The sequence below is a fragment of the Meleagris gallopavo genome, chromosome 14, assembly GCF_905368555.1.
Source record: "Meleagris gallopavo chromosome 14, MGAL_WU_HG_1.1, whole genome shotgun sequence".
NCBI classification, from domain to species: domain Eukaryota; kingdom Metazoa; phylum Chordata; class Aves; order Galliformes; family Phasianidae; genus Meleagris; species Meleagris gallopavo.
This window is the reverse complement of record NC_139417.1, coordinates 8,867,428-8,884,151: the sequence shown is the minus strand read 5'-3', so window position 1 is coordinate 8,884,151 and position 16,724 is coordinate 8,867,428. Positions and strand designations below refer to the sequence as shown.

At 51.3% G+C, this 16,724-nt stretch overlaps 2 protein-coding genes across 5 annotated transcripts; both read right to left on the bottom strand.

The window, feature by feature from the left end:
- Nucleotides 1–839: 839 nt before the first annotated feature.
- Nucleotides 840–9,904, bottom strand: UQCRC1 (ubiquinol-cytochrome c reductase core protein 1). The gene is made up of 13 exons (XM_010718524.3): nt 9,750–9,904; nt 9,319–9,459; nt 8,647–8,733; nt 7,548–7,677; nt 6,565–6,763; nt 5,878–5,957; nt 5,652–5,767; nt 5,116–5,259; nt 4,216–4,376; nt 3,133–3,218; nt 2,578–2,666; nt 1,935–2,010; nt 840–1,067 (listed from the first exon to the last, which is right to left on the bottom strand). The coding sequence occupies exons 1-13, from the start codon at nt 9,810–9,812 to the stop codon at nt 1,003–1,005; spliced, it is 1,437 nt and encodes a 478-aa protein (XP_010716826.1). The 5' UTR covers nt 9,813–9,904; the 3' UTR covers nt 840–1,002.
- A 318-nt stretch (nt 9,905–10,222) lies between these two features.
- On the bottom strand, nt 10,223–16,515 carry SLC26A6 (solute carrier family 26 member 6). 4 transcript variants are annotated; one of them, XM_085235612.1, is made up of 20 exons: nt 16,496–16,515; nt 15,482–15,640; nt 15,223–15,362; nt 15,009–15,119; nt 14,568–14,743; nt 14,320–14,484; nt 14,032–14,184; nt 13,744–13,826; nt 13,502–13,649; nt 13,301–13,414; nt 13,084–13,161; nt 12,804–12,899; nt 12,607–12,713; nt 12,340–12,409; nt 12,124–12,216; nt 11,818–11,922; nt 11,120–11,305; nt 10,978–11,032; nt 10,547–10,668; nt 10,223–10,468 (listed from the first exon to the last, which is right to left on the bottom strand). In XM_085235612.1, the coding sequence occupies exons 2-20, from the start codon at nt 15,616–15,618 to the stop codon at nt 10,445–10,447; spliced, it is 2,163 nt and encodes a 720-aa protein (XP_085091738.1). In that variant the 5' UTR covers nt 15,619–15,640; nt 16,496–16,515; the 3' UTR covers nt 10,223–10,444. The 4 variants fall into 4 exon arrangements, with proteins under 4 accessions (XP_085091738.1, XP_010716823.1, XP_010716824.1 ...); XM_010718521.3 differs by lacking the exon at nt 16,496–16,515 and adding an exon at nt 16,214–16,299; XM_010718522.4 differs by lacking the exon at nt 16,496–16,515 and adding an exon at nt 16,214–16,258 and having other exon boundaries at nt 15,482–15,637.
- Nucleotides 16,516–16,724: the final 209 nt, after the last annotated feature.

Below are 16,724 nucleotides of genomic sequence, written 5' to 3'. Positions count from 1 at the left end.
TTCCAGCTAGTCAGACTTTGAGATATCTTCCAGGTGTAGGACAGGTCATTCTATACTTCAGTACAGATGGGTGGGACTGTCTGGATGGATGGTGGCTCATCTGTATGAGGAACATGTAGACAAGTCCTCACTGAACTAGCTTACAGCAACCAAATTCCTAAAGATGACAGGCACCACATCCCAATAAGGGCTCTTGAAAAGTGATTGTCTAGCAACAGTTCTAGCTCCTCAAAAGTCCTGATTCTGCTCAGCTGCACTGAGGCAGCGTCAGGCAAGGCCAGGTTGATCACCTTCATCAATTAAAGCAGGTGGCAGGGACTCAGCTGGTCAGTTGAAACTAATCAAGGAGAGAGACATTACACAAACAGCTTTTCCCAGGGAGGCAGCCAACCCAACAAAAGGGTAACAAACAGAAAGGACACAAACATTACCATCACACCTCAGGGCCAGGAAGATACATTCTGATCTCTTTCACAAGCAGTAATGAGAGCACAGAAGTCCTCTTGGGTGAGGGACCTTCATTCTCATTTCTACAAAGCAGGAATGCTATAACCCCTATTTGACCATGCTGCCACTCCACAGCACAGCCAGAGCTACCTCGGCAGTTTCATACCAGGGAAGAGACCCTGCAGCCAGCCTAAAGACAAGACTGCTGGCATGGCAGGACAGTGCCAGCTCAGGACAGAGTGAGGAGCTGCAGACAGACAAGTTTCTAGCACGAGCTCTGACAAACCAAGACTTACTGGTCCCATACCTCACCAGTTTGGTCAGATCAACAATGCCAGCATATGCAGCCCAACAAGACAGTCAGTGCCTAGCAGAACCAACCTCACATAAGATATATTTATCTTTTTTTTTTTATTATACATTTAACACCAAGAAGACAGCCATTTTGATAGGACTCCTCCTTGTCCCAGTACACAAGACATTCAGAGCCACAGACAATCCTGGGAACCCTGTCACAGTACAGAGCTTCATTGTTCCATCCAGCAGGGACACATCCTAAAGACGGATCCAATACATGCCACTGCGGATACGGTTGTAATCCAACAGCTGTTCAATGGGACCTGAGCGAACAGAGCAAGAGTTAGTCACTGGAGCTGTAATTAAAATCACTGTGTGGTTTCCCATGGCTGTAAAGCAGATGGTGGCAGAGTATACTGTGCTCATAATCCAGAACAGCTACGTGCAAAACCAGGTAACTGCAGCTCAAACCTGAATCAGGAAAACTGGCAAATGCCACCTCCTGACAGAGAAACTATTGCTATTTTTTTCCCCCTCAAAATAGGTTCTTTGCTCGTGTTCTTCCACAACAGCCAGTACAGCTTCACATACAATATGAAATGCAGGGAGCCACCAAATAATGGAAATTTTGGCTAATTCTTTCCTACTTCCTGCTTGAAAATCCTCTCCCTTCTGCACTGCTCTACTTTGCAGGCCCAGAGTAAGCAACTGCAAGGAGGAGGGGAATCCACAACGCAGGAAGGAGGAGGCAGCAGAGCTGAGCTGCTCAGGCAGGTTTTCTGAAAGGAATTTATCCTTGGCCAGACAGACATGCCAGAGCAGCACAAGAGGACTGGGCCCCTTTGCTTCCCTTACATAAACCACCATGACCCCAGGGTAAGGACACCTGGCAGATGCCACTGGACCCACACCCAGCTACGGGACTCCCAGTCTTAGTCACAGCTCCACATCAAGCACAGGTGGGAGGACGGCCAGCAGCTCATAGTCATTGCGTCTCCATCACCTCCAGGTTTGATCTCCTGGCAAACGTGCTTTGGCACACCTAACGTTCAGAGGCAGGAGGGTAATAACAGAGCCAGAGCAGTTAAGAGGCCAAAACAGACGTATAAGAAGTGCCTGCACTTCACTTCTGTTCAGCTCTTGATCACCCCATTTATTAAGCTACCCCAGAAGACTGACTGGTCACTTACCAACTGCTGCAAGCGCTGGGCATTTGTCATAGATGTATTTACTGCATACATCCCTCACCATTTTTGCATCAACAGCCTAATGAGTAATAAACAAGCAATACATTACCCTTTTGGCAGACTTAGATTTCTCAAAGCTTGAAGTTACTACTGTTATTACATATCAAGATAATTAAAAACGTGCTGTTGGATCCACGGGGGCCATCCACACCAACTGTCCAGCCCTGGTCTGCAAGGATAGCTAATGCTACTCTTGAGGGCTATGCACACAGTGCACTCCTCTGAGGGCACTGAAGACATGGCAGTCCAAAATCTGAAGGCTCCAAAGGGGTACAGTAGCTACAGAACAATACAAATTAGAGGGTGGCCACCTCTAGGGAAACTGTTAAAGGAATTTCAAGTTGGGCTGTTTACCAAAGCTGTATGTCCTCCTGCTGGGATGGAGTGGATTTAGACATAAGGTCACAGGATACATCGAGTCTTTGCCAGTACTCTACTATACTCCTACTAGTGACCTGACTGCCTGGGCTCCAGGCAGCATACCTAAGGGAGAAGTAAGCCTTGCATTACTGAGGCAAACTAAGGCCAGAAAAATGGCAGTGCCAAGTGTGCTCAGGACTCCCAAAGAAAACAAACGGATACCTACAGAAATCCTGGAATCCCATTCCTCCAGAGAGATACGGCGTCCGTAATTTAAGAGATGGCTTCCAATTGTTTCACACACTGGAGTAGTACCTAGATGGTGAAGATACTGTCAGCAAAGTTGAATGGCTTCCCAAATTTCACAGCCTGATCATCAGCCAAAGCAGACAACTCTGGCCATTAACCAGGTTCTAATGAAGTCACAGTAATCACGCTAAGCAGCTTCAGCAGGAATTAAGCAATGCAAACTCTCTTCCTGATCTCCAAAGCATTACTGCCAAGGCAGACCTGTTTGAACCTCTAAATTCCAAATTCACCAAACAGTAAGTATGTATTATTCACTTGCAGCAAGAAAACGACAAGTTTACAGAGTCAAAGCAAGCCTGTAGCAGAACAGGCTGTGATCAGCTACTTTGAAACCACACAAGGAGAAGAGAAGGAGAAAGGGAGTTTTGCCCAGCACCTGCCAATAGTACTGTAACATATCCAGCAGAGCTCCCACTCCCCACTAGAGATCCAAAACCACTGAACAGCTTTTATTCTATAAAGCAGAACATACCATCTAGCTGAGCCACCATGGCACTTCGCAGATAGTTCTTGGCTCTCTTCACCTCTGACTCTGTGGTGCTAGTGCACAGACGCATCCTGCAAAAGATATAGGAGGACCACCAAAGCTCTTAGAGGCGTTTGTCTGTTCAGACAGAAAGTGCATTCTTCCCTTTCCCAAGTCTGCAGAAATATGCTATTAGCATCACTTGTCTTGCAGGCCTGAGATTCATTCCTGACCACCATAGTGTAGCTAAGAAATAGAGAGCAACGAACAGCAGGAGGCAAGGGAAAGAGCTGAAGCTGATAGGCAGGGAATATCAGCCAACAGTTTACATGCTGAGTTGCACTCACAAAGGTCTAAGCAGCTCTGGTGTCGACTCTAGCTTGCCTATCAGGCACAGCAGCAAGCGGTCTGTGGTATGCTATCACAAGAGAAGGCAGGCGTGTCAGCTATTCCCACACATGCCAAGCTGCTATGGAAACTGATGCTGAAAGAATACGACAGTTATATAGAGTCTGTTTGGACTCCAGCTGCTAAATCCCTTCCTCCCCTGCCAACCGCAACGTCTCTGGGGCAAGGGCTAACTCCATCTGCTCCATTCACAGCACAGCACGGCTCTGAAGCTCAGATGCAACCTTGAACCATTAATGGCACATATGTATACAGAATAAGACCAACAGAAGGCCACAAATGCTGGCATGGCTCCAGCAGCAAGGCATGTGTCAGTCACAACACAACCGTTTGGAAGACACAGACTCTGCCTGCTTTGCCCAAACCTAACAAGACAGCAAATACATGTCTTTTGTGCCTCGGAGAGCCCTCTCTTTAAGGAATGGTCTTACTTGTACAGAAAGAGCCAAAGCCTCAGTGCTGATGTGTGGAAGCTATGAGCCAAAGACCCGAAGAACCCAAAGGGATTTAAATCCTCAAAAGCAATCCTGACACAATTACAGAAATCACTGACAGGATCACATAACCAGAACGCAAGTTACTGAGGCATTCATGCAAAGATGCAGCACTCTGGAGGCCAGACATGACCTCCACCAGCTTACACTCCCACAAGGTCAGATCTTTTGCCAAAGTTGTACTTACCACTCGCCCTGAGCACAAAACATCATATCATCTACAGACAGAGGATCAGCAACAAAATGAAAACCAAAAAGGCCAGTATCAGAGTAGGAGGTGTTGAACGTCTGGAAACTGTGGCAGAGTTTATGCTCCACAGCAAGCGCAGCTAGTCTGCTGGACTGGTGCTGTAAAGGAAGGAGATATCATCAGCCACTTCAACCGGACAGCCTCCTCAGAGCTCAAATTCTTTCCCCCTGAGCTGTTTTCACAAGGACCGCAGACAAGACAGAGTGTAACACTTTTCAAAGGAGAGCTTAATTTAGGCCCTTCATGTGGGCAACAGATGAGAGTCACAGTTGGAAAAGCCACATACAATGGCCTAGAAGTCTATACAGCAAAATCTTTTCTCTTCCCAGCAGCAGATGAGGAACTGGTACATATACCACGATATGAGTGGAGAAAATGGCAAGTACAAGGCTTCCCAGTAGCAGTGGTTAACACAGACAAGGGGTTAGCACTCAAGACAAATTATAGACAAGAAAGGATGTAGTACTGGGGCTTTATATAAGTTCCAACTGCTTTACATCTGCAAGGCAGGCTTGCATCACAAGACTACAGATTACTCTGCCCTGTTTCTACCATCACCCTCCTGACCGAGCAGTCAGGTTAAGAAGGCAGGAAAAGCTGCTGAGAATTCATCACCGGAATTTCTTCCAAACAGCAGAAAAGGCTCAACTCATTTCCTAGCATCACATCTTAAAAACTATTATGGGTTAGCTTCAATTAAACTTCTATTTTCCATATTTCTGACCACAGCCGGAAACTAAACGAACAGCCTCCCATAAATCACTTTCATCCGGTGGCTCCAGAATATTCTGCAGAAAAGGCTCCAGGCTCTCCCTGTCACATTCCCAGGTCTCTTACCTTGCCACCTCCAAACGTGCGGTCATAGCGTCCAATGATGGCATTTGCCACATGGAGGACAACGTTGTCGGGATCAGCCCACCCTGGCCCCTCCACAGCAAGAGCAACATGGGCAACGGGCAGAGCATCGTCTCTGGCACGGATCTGGGAAGTCACCAAGGAACAGGGAAGAGCTGACTGAGCATGGAGATTTTGTCTGCAGTCTGCTGCAATGCCAAGTTGACAAACTGGAGAACTTAATACTATCCCAGTGAAATAAAATTGCCTCAGGCTCTATAGAACAAATCACTTGCTCCGATGAAGTATTTCCATTAGGTGATGTGAGCAACAGCCTCACATTCTTACTAGACTTTGTTTCTATCTAAAACCCAACATATCGTGGCAATAAGCCTAAAGAACAGAACATGGGAACACTACCAACATGCTGTGCTATCAGCTTCTGAGATGCATGAACAGGAGCAACTACAGCTAGTCTCGTATCCATTCAACAGTTTGGCAACAGCTGCTTGTTTTGACTGGAATGAAAACAACTTTACCTCACTCCCTGTGAAACGACAGTGTGGCAGAATAGGCACAGCATCTTCTTTGTACGTAGAAGACACCCCACTGAAGTGCTGCCTAGCTGCATCTACCAGTTCCTTGTGAGAAATACCTGGCAATAAGGGAATTTTATAGAACCCCATTTAGTAAAATCATGTTATTTTACATTAGAGATGCATGCCAGGGGGTTGATCACCGGAGTCTCAAGAATCTAGGGCTTACCTCCAGCAGCTGCCAGGACCATACGAGGTGCCTTGAAGTGAGTATCAATATATGAAGCTAGGTCTGCTCGGGTCAGATGCCTAGAAAGCACAAAGAAATACCTAATATATCAGCTTCTCAGAGTTGGAGGGATAAGAGACTGAATACACCGTGTAGAGGAAAAAAGTGATGCTGTTGATTCAGTTAGTTATAGGGTAATCCTACTTTCCTGAAGTACAACTGTACTGCCTTTATTGCCTGCACTCTAATTCTGGAACACAGAGACTGGAAACAGGTGGTCAAGAGGAAGAGTTAAAGACAGTGTTCACACGCAGACTAGAGTTTCAACCCTTGGTCACAGGGAAACCAAGGCTCTAACAGGTGTGTATGCTTGAGGCCACCGCTTTAATGCTCTTAATGCCTCTAAAGGTATCAAGCCAAAAAGTATGGGAAAAGGTTCAGCCAAGCCCTACCAGCATCAGATCTTGCACAAAGACTGATTCTAGAGAAGAACATGTGCAGCATTACACATTTACCAGCATCCAGATGGAAAACACAGTCAAGACACAAGAACCCCATGGGCACATATCACCTCCACATACAGTCTCACTTATTCCTTGCATACACTCCGACTGATTTCCTTGAAGGAGTTATGCACCCCAAGGACTGAAGCTACAAGCTATATAATGCAACCAATCTATAGCTTACCTGATGTTCTCTGTGGTCCCCTCGACGGTGCGGGCCAGTGCAGTGCCTTGGAAAGCAGTGGCATGAAGATAATCAAAGGTAACGTTTGTCAAGTCACTGTCCATTTCTTTGAGCTCCTGAAGGATGACACCACGCTCCTTCTCGATCTGAGATTCCTCCAGTGCACAGTTCTGCACAACGTCAGCCAGAAGCTCAACCACTGCAACATATTTGCTACATTAGCAGTCTTGCTGCCTGACTGCTACCCAGCACTGCTGAAAGGAGAAAAGACAGACAGCAGGGATACAGCAAGGGGGGAAATAAACTGCTGGGATGGTGGCACAACACAACATATCCATTCTCACAGCATCAGAGAAGGACAAATAACACAGTTTTAGTATGAAGAAATCTCTAAATCAGCTTGCCAAGCATCTGTGATAGTTCACCATTGCCAGCAGAAAGCTGGCAGAAGGTAACAAACACAGAAGGTGATGCACACCAGAATCAAGGTACTGTTGCAGAAACAAGTTGAATTCTTGTGGAGAGCCTGCAATATCTATGACATAGTCCACATCAAAAGTAGGACTGAGTCATAACAACAGCTCTGATTCAAACCACCTCCTCTGGACCAAACTGACCCAAACAGGAGCCTGCACACAGTAGGTAGCACAGAGCACACACGAGACCCACAGGAGTGGCACTGAGCACTTCTGTCACAGTAGCTGTTGCTGACCTCATTTTCTTAGCTCCATAAAGCAACTACACACTACTGAACCCTGCCTTCTGGCAATACAGCACAGCTTGAAAAAAAGAGGTTTGCAAAGCTGCTTTTAGGTACAAGTGAGCTTGCAGCCTTAAAGTACCATTTCTTGGTAGTGCTCCCTCCAATTGCCAAATACCATCTTCAACTTACTGCTCAGCAACAGCCTCATTTCCTGGTCAATTGCTAGAAAGTACACTGGTGGGGGAGAAACACCTGCTTTTTTTCACACTGGCCATCCTACCTTTCGGCATGTCCTTGGACAAGGCTTTTATGTAATAGGCAGTCTGCTCACGTGAGGTGTACCCATTAAAGTGAGCTCCCATACTCTCCACTTCCTTCTCAAAGGCAGCACAAGGACGCTTCTTTGTGCCCTAAAAGTATGCAGAAATACAGAGATAGTGAATAGCTTTCCCATGCAGCTGAAATAAAGCAGTAAAAAGAACAATAAAAACCTAATGCAATAAAACCTGTCACTTGATTTACAAAAAACAAGAGCTAGTGCAGAAAGCAAAATATTTGGCACTTGGCTTATTTAATGTAGCTAAAAAATGGCTGAAGTGCATTTTGAAATGCCAAATGAAACCCAAAGGGAAGGAGAAGATCTAAGCTAAAGTAAACAGTGGCTGAAAAAAAATCACATCAGTGTAAGTAAACAAGGACAAGTCACCACTAAAAACAGGAAGCAGGTTTCTAGTCATTTAACTAGCAATATTCTGAAGACACCAGAATAGGAGCAGAAAATGGCTTCTGAAATAGAGCTCATCCTTTGGGAGCAACACAGATACTGCAGGTGTCTGCAGGGACATGGGCTGGACTTATGTCAACAAGTCCCAGGCCTGTTCAGCAGATACAGTGAGAGCAAAGCTTGAGATGCAGTCTCCAAATTTCATTGACCCACTAACAAATCCAAAGATAAACAAACAGTTATAAAGAAATGCTGCATTCAGCTCTGCCTGTTACCCTGAGAGAACATGTTTCATCACAGTTTTATAAGTGTGTTATAGTAAGCTGGGATAGTGAGGAATCACAGCATCTGAGAATCAGTCCAACTTTTTACTCATGACTTTTTTCCTTTAAGAGGAAAAATACCAACTAATAAATGATAGCCTTTATTCACATATGCAAGTTGCCCCACATTCAAACAAAGAACACCATACGGACCAGATGCTTTCTAAAGTTTATTGTTATGCTATATTCAAAGCCTCTAAGATTCAGATGAACTAATTTTGATTCACACCTACACCTCTTTTAATATCTACAGCCTCCAAAGCAAGAACTAACATGTCAGTGAACGTCTGGAACACTGTCTCCATGTAGCCTTATGCCAGACCCAGTCTTACCTTAAATGCCAGATGTTCCACGAAATAACCAGCCCCATTGTTCTTCTCATTCTCATAGCGGCTCCCCGCCCCAATCCACACACCCACCTAACAGCAAAGATATCAAGCACGCGTATTAGAAAATAAACAAGCAGGCAGTATGTTCAAGACCCATGCCATAAGTGTAACAGCAAGGAAAAGAAGTCTGCTTCAACAGTAGCTCCAAAATAGTAACAAGCAACTGGATTTAGTGTTGAGGACGTTTGGATTCTGTGCTTCGTGTTGAGGGACATGATTTTGTGAGTACTATTGGTGACAAGTGGATGGTTGGACTGGATGATCCTGAAGGTCTTTTCCAACCTTGGTGATTCTGTGAACTATTTCCAGTACACATTCAAGCATTTAACATAGCAGTTTCACAAAAACCTTTGACAGTTTAGCCAAAGATGAAACTACTTCTGGTCAGTTACAGCTTACATGTGGGACTACATCAAAAACTACAGAGCTCAGGAAACCAGTACAGCGCAAAAGCTTGGCCAGACTTGTACAAAGCCAGGCTAGGCCCCCTACTACTACAGTTTGACTGAAATCTTCATCAAACTTCAGTTCAAAGCCAGGTTTGTCACTATGGGAAGTCAGTGACAGCCTGGGCAAAGCTGACTACGTCGAGTCCTCAATCTACCTGAGGCTTACCGTGCACGTTGGCTGGCTGGACTCCTCCGAGGCCACCCGCAGCCCGTTGTCCAGCGTGGTGATGTTTGTCTCGGGGATGTTCTGGAGTGTCTGCGCGTAGGTGGCGGCACCGCGGTTCCTTGTCAGAGGCAGCAGGGCCGCCTGAAATGAAAGCTCTCAGCACCAACCAGCACCTCTCCTCTGCCTCACGGGCCTCCAGCACGCAGACAGCTGGGCACGCTGCCGGGCCAGGCCGGGGAAAGCGGCCTTCTCGCACTCGCAGCTCCCATCCGCCCCTCGCGGCCCACCCGTCCCCGTGACCTTCCGGGCCGAGATACGGGCTGGGTCCCGCCATTCCGCCGCACAGCGCAGCCGAGCTGCCCTCCCACCCAGCCATCCTTCCCAGCCCGCAGCCGCCCCGCCGCTGCCCCACCGTCACCACAGCGACTCACGCAGGGGTGCGGGCCCCGCAGTAAGACCCGCCCGGCCGCTCGGCACACAGAGGACGCCGCCATCTTGTCCGTACAGCGACCGAGGGGCTGTAGTGCGCCTGCGCAAGCAGGAGGCGGAAGGAAGGAGCTGAGGGGCGGGGGGGCGCATGCGCAAAATGCTCAGCGGCGCTCGTGGGCGGAGACGCGCATGCGCGCGGGGACAGAGAGCTGGTCCTCGGTGCTGCGCCACCTTGTGGTGGGAGGGCGCGATGACGGAAAGGGTTTGGGGCAGGGACCGGTCACCGGTACGCGGTCACCGGCACAGGGACGGGACCCCGGCTTGTGCCCGTGCCCGTTGTAGGTCTAGACGACGGAAAGGGAGACACGGTGGTTGCGCCCGCAGGGAGCGGCGGGTCACGGCTGGCCCAGCAGCGCCGTCGTTTGCACAGATGAGGCATAGCGGGCTGAGGACGCCTTTATTGAGGAAGCCGCGCTGCGGTGGAGCCGTGATGCCCTTCGGGCCCTCGCCGTGCTGACAGCCCGCTGCCGGCAGCACAGCCGCTCCGCTGCCGGGGCTCTTCGCCTCGCCCCAAGCATGGGGCAGGCCGGCTCCAAGCTCCCCACGCTGTCCCACAGAGGCTCCAGGCCCCGTGCAGGGAGGCGGTGAAGCCCTCCCGGCAGCATGGTCCCGTTCCTCCGTTGTCTCTTCTGCAGGGCTACATTTTGGTGCTGAGGTTCGCCTAAGGAGGCAGAGAAGCAAGTCGGCTCTGCCGTCCCACAGCGCGGTGGCAGTGGGGATGGCGGGGCTGGGTGCTTACTGGGGCTGGGCGCGTCCCCCCATTGATGTGGAGCACGGCGTCATTCACCGAGGGGAAGAAGCAGTGCTTGGTGATGGTCGAGCTGAAGAAGTTGCCCCGTTCCAGCTGGGCAAGAACAGATGCTGCACAGAGGGAGAAGCATGTGAAGCTCTGGCACCTGGCCTCCGCCCAAATGAGCCTCCCACTCCCCTGTGCTCCAAAGGATGCCCTGGACAGCCAGTATCGCAGAGCTCACACTGGGACTCCAGAGCAATGTGCAGCCAGTGGGGACCACCTGGCACCCCATGGTGTGGCTCTGCAACTGCTCTTCTTTGGGGAAGACCTAGGGTAGGGGACAACATAGAGGGCGCAGCAGCCCCGTGGCCAGCAGCTGTGTCCCACAAGGGTGGCTGTTCCCTGCAGAGGCTGATAGCTCTGTGGTTTCTCCTCACCTGGGCAGCTGGCAACAAAGACGTCCACTTCTATTTCATGGAAATCCCTGAAGATCTGCAAATCGTAAAAATCATGTCAGGGAAAATGGATGAGCAGCTGCCATCTGGCTGTCCTGCACCTGCACCATCCCTGATCCCTTACATTCTTCAGGATTTTGATGGAGACTGTGTCCACAAAGTTGACGGGGCTGAAGTCCAGGATGACAGCATGGAAGTCGGGTTGGGGCAGTCCCAGGGAGCGCAGGGTGGGTTCAGCAGGTGTGCCGCCCTCCTCCCCACTCAGCTCAATCACCGCAACGCCTGGCCCATTGCACTCAGCCTCTGTGTCCTGTGGGAAGACCCCTTCACCATGTGGGTGCTGGTGGCACTCTGCAGGGCAGAGTCCCCCCAGGACCCTGGATTTGTCCTGCCCTGTAGTGCATGGGGGTTTGGAGGAGCTGTAGTTGTGTTATGGTGGTGGATGTGCCAGGAGCAGGCACTTTGCTCACACCAAGTCCCGCTTCTTTCCGGGTCACTTTGTGGGCTCACCCCAATGACTGGAACTGGCCTTATTAGACTCCTCTCCCCAGTCAGCCTTTGCTCTCACTCTTCATTTTGATGATTAACTTGCCACAGACTATGAATGACTCACCAGCTCCCCCACCTAATCATTAATGACTGCAGCCTCTTCCACTGACGTTAAAGGTGATGCTGATAACCCAGATGCGTGCCAATGCCTCTCCCTGTTTGGTGGCTGTGGGCCAAACTGGGAACTCTATGGGCTGTCTAGCATGGGCAGAATGCTAGGGCCAGGCAGGGAAGTGGTGTGGGACAGCACGAGAGGGGTGTGCTGGGAAGCACCTTTTTCCTCTTTGCCTTCTCCTTCTCTGCTTTCTTTTGCTGTTTCTTCAGTTTCTTGAGTGCCTTCTTCTTCTTCTCGATCAGGCGATCCACATTGATGCCGCTCTGCAAACCCATACAGCCCCATGGCCATGGTGTCAGGAAAAGGGGCAGAGCCTAGGGGGCTCAGTAATGCCATGGAAGTATGTGAGGGACACCATGCTGCTGCTAAGCCAGTCTTGATGTCCGGGACCACATCTCCCCTGGCAGGCCACAGGGACCTGGGTGTTGTACCCTGCCTGCTGTGCTCAGGGCAGATTTTCCTACCTTCTTCTTCAGTGCATCGGAGTACATCTCCACATTGGCAAAATAGATGGTGGAGGAGGAGCGGAAGATCTTTATTCCAGGGACCTCATGTGCCTGGGGATGGATGCAGTGGGTTTGCTACCCTGTGGACAGAGATGTGCCCCTTCTTGCCCTCCTTTAAAATGCCCTGGGGGTGCTCCTTCTTCTCCCACCATGCCAGCACCTTAATGCTTTTACCTTCTTATATTCAGCCACATCCTTGTAGACATCAGTATCGGTGACACGCCCCAGGATGGAATAGTGGGGGCTGTGGAGAGCAGAGCAACAGGCTGTTCCTGTGGGCTTCCTCTGCCCTTGGGAAACAGTACCAGGTCCCCAACACTTACCTCCTCAGCAACCCCGCACCAGGGACATCCTAGTGCCAGCCTTGGGAGTTAGTACAAATGTCCATGCTCCCCAAGGACCACATCTCCTTTGTACCCAGCCCAGCCTGAGGGTACTCACAGCTGCGTCCGGAAGATGACAGTGAGCAATGCGAAGGCCACTGAAGCTCCCAGGCCAATGTCCAGGTTCAGTAAGAGGGTGGCTATGAACGTCACTACCCAGACCATCTAGAGAAGGCACAGTCAGTTGTGGCATGGCCTAATCCCATGGCACCATAAGCCCTGGGGAGGGCCTCTCAGGGCCAATCAGTGCCCTACCAGGTCCACACGGTTGGACTTCCAGAGTGTGCGGAGGTCTGTGAACTGCTTGAACATGCCCTTGAGATTGATGATGATGATGGCAGACAAGATGGCCTATGAGAGAAGCCTGCATCCATGAAGGTATCAAGGGCACATCTGGGGGGCACTTGGCTGTGCCCCACATCCAAGGCTACCTCCAGTCACTTCCCACCCCAAATAGAGCATCCCCCTCTGTGCTGCCTTGATACTGCATGTGCAGGACTGGGAAGTGATGTGGAGGCTGTGGGACTGGCTGTACCTTGGGCAGGTCATGGAAGAGCTCTCCGATTTTCAGGATGGTTACCAGGATGACCAGGGATGAGATGACACCAGCCACCTGAGGGGAGAGATGAAGGCCAGGGTGAACCTGGATGTTCTCCTTGCCCTGGCCCATGCCTCCCCATGTTGACACCTCAGTGTGGGGATGTTGAGAGGGATTTTAGAGAGCAGAGGCAGGCAGAATCACCTGCACCCACCTGGCTGTTTCCCCCTGTGCTCTCCTGCACCAAGCTCCGTGACATAGAACAGCTGATGGCGAAACACTGGAAGAAGCCCCCCAGAAAGTTGGAGAGGCCCAGAGCAATCAGCTCCTGCAAGGACAGAGAAGCACCATGCATCCTGGGGCTGTGAGCTGTGAAACACTACAAAGAAAGGGGCTGCATGTGTCAGGGCATCACCTGGTTGCTGTCCACTTTGTAGCCATGCTTCAGGGCAAAAATCTTACCCAGGGAGATGCAGATAGCATAACCCACCACAGCAATGGCAAAGGCATTGCCCACCACCTGCCCAAAGTAGCTGGCGTTAGGGACCACAGGCGGCTTCAACCTATGTCCAAGGCAGGAAGATGGGGCTCAGGAGGAGACCTCGTGGGCAGCGTGGTGCCCCAGCACAGATGCCCTTGCCACCCAGCCCCACTCACCCGCTGGGGATGTTGCCCACCACGGAGATGCCATACTTGGAGTTCAGATTGACACCATAAGATATGCCGGTGGAGATGATGATCTGTGGGGGTAGCTGGGTGAGGCAGGGCCTCCCTGCAGAAGCACACTCATGCAGGAGGACAAGGGGATGTGCCCTGGGGCCACCTTTGCGGAGCACCCTGTCCCACCCCCCGTCACCCTGCAGGGCACAGAGACATCTGTGGGTGATGGCACCTGCCCCAGGCCATGGCTGTGTCCCCTTGGGGAGCTGGGACAGCTCTGAGTACCGTGATGAGCTCGATGGGGATGGGCATGGGGAGCTTGGCAGAGAACTTGTGGTTGAGCTCTTTCACAATGAAGATGGCCACCATGGCAATGATGGCTGTAACCAAGGTCCCCACGTTGGTCTCTGGCAGCTTCTTGCAGATCTCAATGAAGGTCTGGAGGATGCAGGAGGGAAGGAGAGAAAGCAGATAGATAGCTTGCTGTTAGCTCTTTTGGGGAAACTATGTATCCTGTAGGTGATGCTTTACCACATCTGGGGATTCCAGGGCGTCAATGAGCCCCTCACTCACCACAAACAATGAGAGTGGCCCTGAGTGCTCTCCTAGGGAGACACCAAAGACATTCTTGAGCTGGGAGATGAGGACATGCACAGAGGCAGCAGTAGTGTAGCCACGCACTAATGGGTCTGAGAGGTAGGTCACCACAAAGCCAAACTGCAGGAGGCCCAGGGCCACCTGGAAGGAAAGGTGACAGGAGGAGGTCCCACAGCTTGTGGGCATGGGGACACCACAGCCACAAGTCCCTGCTAGGTCCTTACCTGGAAGATTCCTGACAGGACTGTGATGGTGGCTACCAGCTCTACCCTGGCAGCATCCCGTTGTGCCTCATTGACTGCTGTAACATTGGTGCCATTGATAAACTCCATAAAGTCCTCACTGGGCACCAAGGAGTCCGTCACGCTGCCAATCATGACAGATATGACAGCGAAGGGACCTGGGGATGTGCAGGAAAGGAGTCCAAGGTCAGCGCTTGGCAACCAGATGGGGCCTCTCTGAGAAAGTAGGCACGTGACCACTTGTTTGGTGTGCTCTGTTTTGGCCAACTGCCTTCTTGGTGGGGTAAAGTGAAGGCAGAAGAAAGGCCCCTCCACCCACTTGCTCATTGGCATGGCAACTCTGTGCCATAGATAAAATCTCATCCCTCTCATTCTCTCCCCCTCCCCTCCGTTCCCATGGCAGCACACAGTCCCTTGGCTTACCCACGGAGTTGTGTCTGGATGTCCCGAAGAAGAAGTAGAGGAAGACAGGGTAGAAAGAGGAGTAGAGGCCGGTGACAGGTGGCAGCCCAGCAAGCAGTGCATAGGCAAGCCCTGGGCACAGAAGAGCAAGGAGAAATGTTTATGGATGGATGAGTTCTGGCCCTCACTCCTTGGGAACATCACGCAGGGCACGGCATGGGGACACATCACTCACCCTGGGGCAGGTGCATGATGCCCACACTGAAGCCTGAGGCAATGTCCCCAAGCAGCCAGTCCTTCACTGGGTAGCGAGGCAGCCAGCGCAGGACAGGTAAGAAGCGGAAGAGCAGGGACTTAGCAGTGGAGGCTGAGCATCTGCCGGGGAAGGAGTGGGAGCCAGGGCTGAACGTAGGGGTACCAGCGCTGCTGGGCAGCAGAGGAACCTAGAGATGCAGCCCTGCAGGGAGCACCCAGCTCTATTCTCCCAGCCCTACCTTGCCTTCCGGAGGCAGTCGCGTGTTGAAGTCTTGCTGGGAGGTTTCCTCTGTGCCAGCTCCTCCAGGTCAGCCTCACTCAGAACTTCCCCGTGGGGCTGCCCGGGTCGGCGGTTCAGCACCATCTCTGCCGCCATGGCCCCTGGCTCTGCTGCACTGCTGGCAGACGAGAGATGGCTCAGTTGCACCCAGGGAGCCAGGCAAGGGGCAGGGAGGGTGCCAAGGCCACAACAAGAGATGCCTTGAATGCGGCACTGGATTGCACTGAGTCCAATCCATCCACCTCTGTAGGACAGCCTTAGTGCTGACCACCTTTCTGCTCCATCCAGCCCAGTCCAGCACCCTATACGTACTGCAGCACATACAGGGCAGCAAGCCAGCACTACTGCAAAGCAAAGCCCCGGCCAGCCCTGTAGCCTTTCCTGCAGACTTTGTCCCTTTACACATGAGGGGAGCAGGAATTTCAACCCTTGGTGAGTGTCACTGGCTCACCAGTGCCCCAGCCCCCTGCACTGCAGAGCAAGGACTGAGCCAGGGGCACAGAGGTATGGGGTAGGAATGGGTTCATCTACACAGCCAGACAGAGATGTCTCTACAGCCCAGGAGCCCTGCCCTGCTTGTGCCAAGGTGCCTGCATTTCTAGGTTGCTCGCCCAATTGCAGCCAGATACATGAGTTGCTTATGGGATGCCCCAAGAAGCTTAAGACCCTGCATCTCCCCCAGCCCCCTTACCTGCTGCACCCACACCGGTTGGGTGCTGCCAGTTGGGTGCACACTCTGCTCCCTCCTATTAATACCTGCCTGTGATCTTTGAGACACCGCTCCCTCCCATCTGCCCTCCCTCCCACCCTGCCAAGATTCCTGGGAAGCCAGCACCTTATGACTGGGATTCCTGGGGGCACCCCTGTAGCCCCACCACGTCCCAGAGCAAGAACTATGGCCTGGCACAGCAATGCCTGCAGTCCCTGACCAGGGCACCCGGGGTACTTTCTTTGCACTGCAGCCCCTGCTTACCTGCTGGAAATGGGTGTGCTGTGCCCTGTGGACTGCCCCACTTTTCCCCAGAGTGCATAGACCTAGCCATTATCTTGTTCCAAAGTTCCCTGTCGGGCACCATCGAACTCTTTCACACCTTCCTGCGCTCCAACGCTATCTGCTATTGCCGTTATTTCTGGAGTGCTTCCAAACTATGCCTGGCCCAGATGCACAGTAGAAACACAGCCAGCCATGGATTGGGCTAACT

Coding starts and splice junctions, on each gene's coding strand:
- SLC26A6 (XM_085235612.1), bottom strand. CDS start 15,618: ATGGCGGCAGAGATGGTGCTGAACCGCCGACCCGGGCAGCCCCACGGG. Junction 13,827..14,031: donor TCCCCATCGAGCTCATCACG/GTACTCAGAGCT, acceptor CTACCCCCACAG/ATCATCATCTCCACCGGCAT. Junction 10,469..10,546: donor GGGGGACGCGCCCAGCCCCA/GTAAGCACCCAG, acceptor CTGCCTCCTTAG/GCGAACCTCAGCACCAAAAT.
- UQCRC1 (XM_010718524.3), bottom strand. CDS start 9,812: ATGGCGGCGTCCTCTGTGTGCCGAGCGGCCGGGCGGGTCTTACTGCGG. Junction 5,958..6,564: donor GGGACCACAGAGAACATCAG/GTAAGCTATAGA, acceptor TGTGCTTTCTAG/GCATCTGACCCGAGCAGACC. Junction 1,068..1,934: donor CCCAGCGCTTGCAGCAGTTG/GTAAGTGACCAG, acceptor CTGTTCGCTCAG/GTCCCATTGAACAGCTGTTG.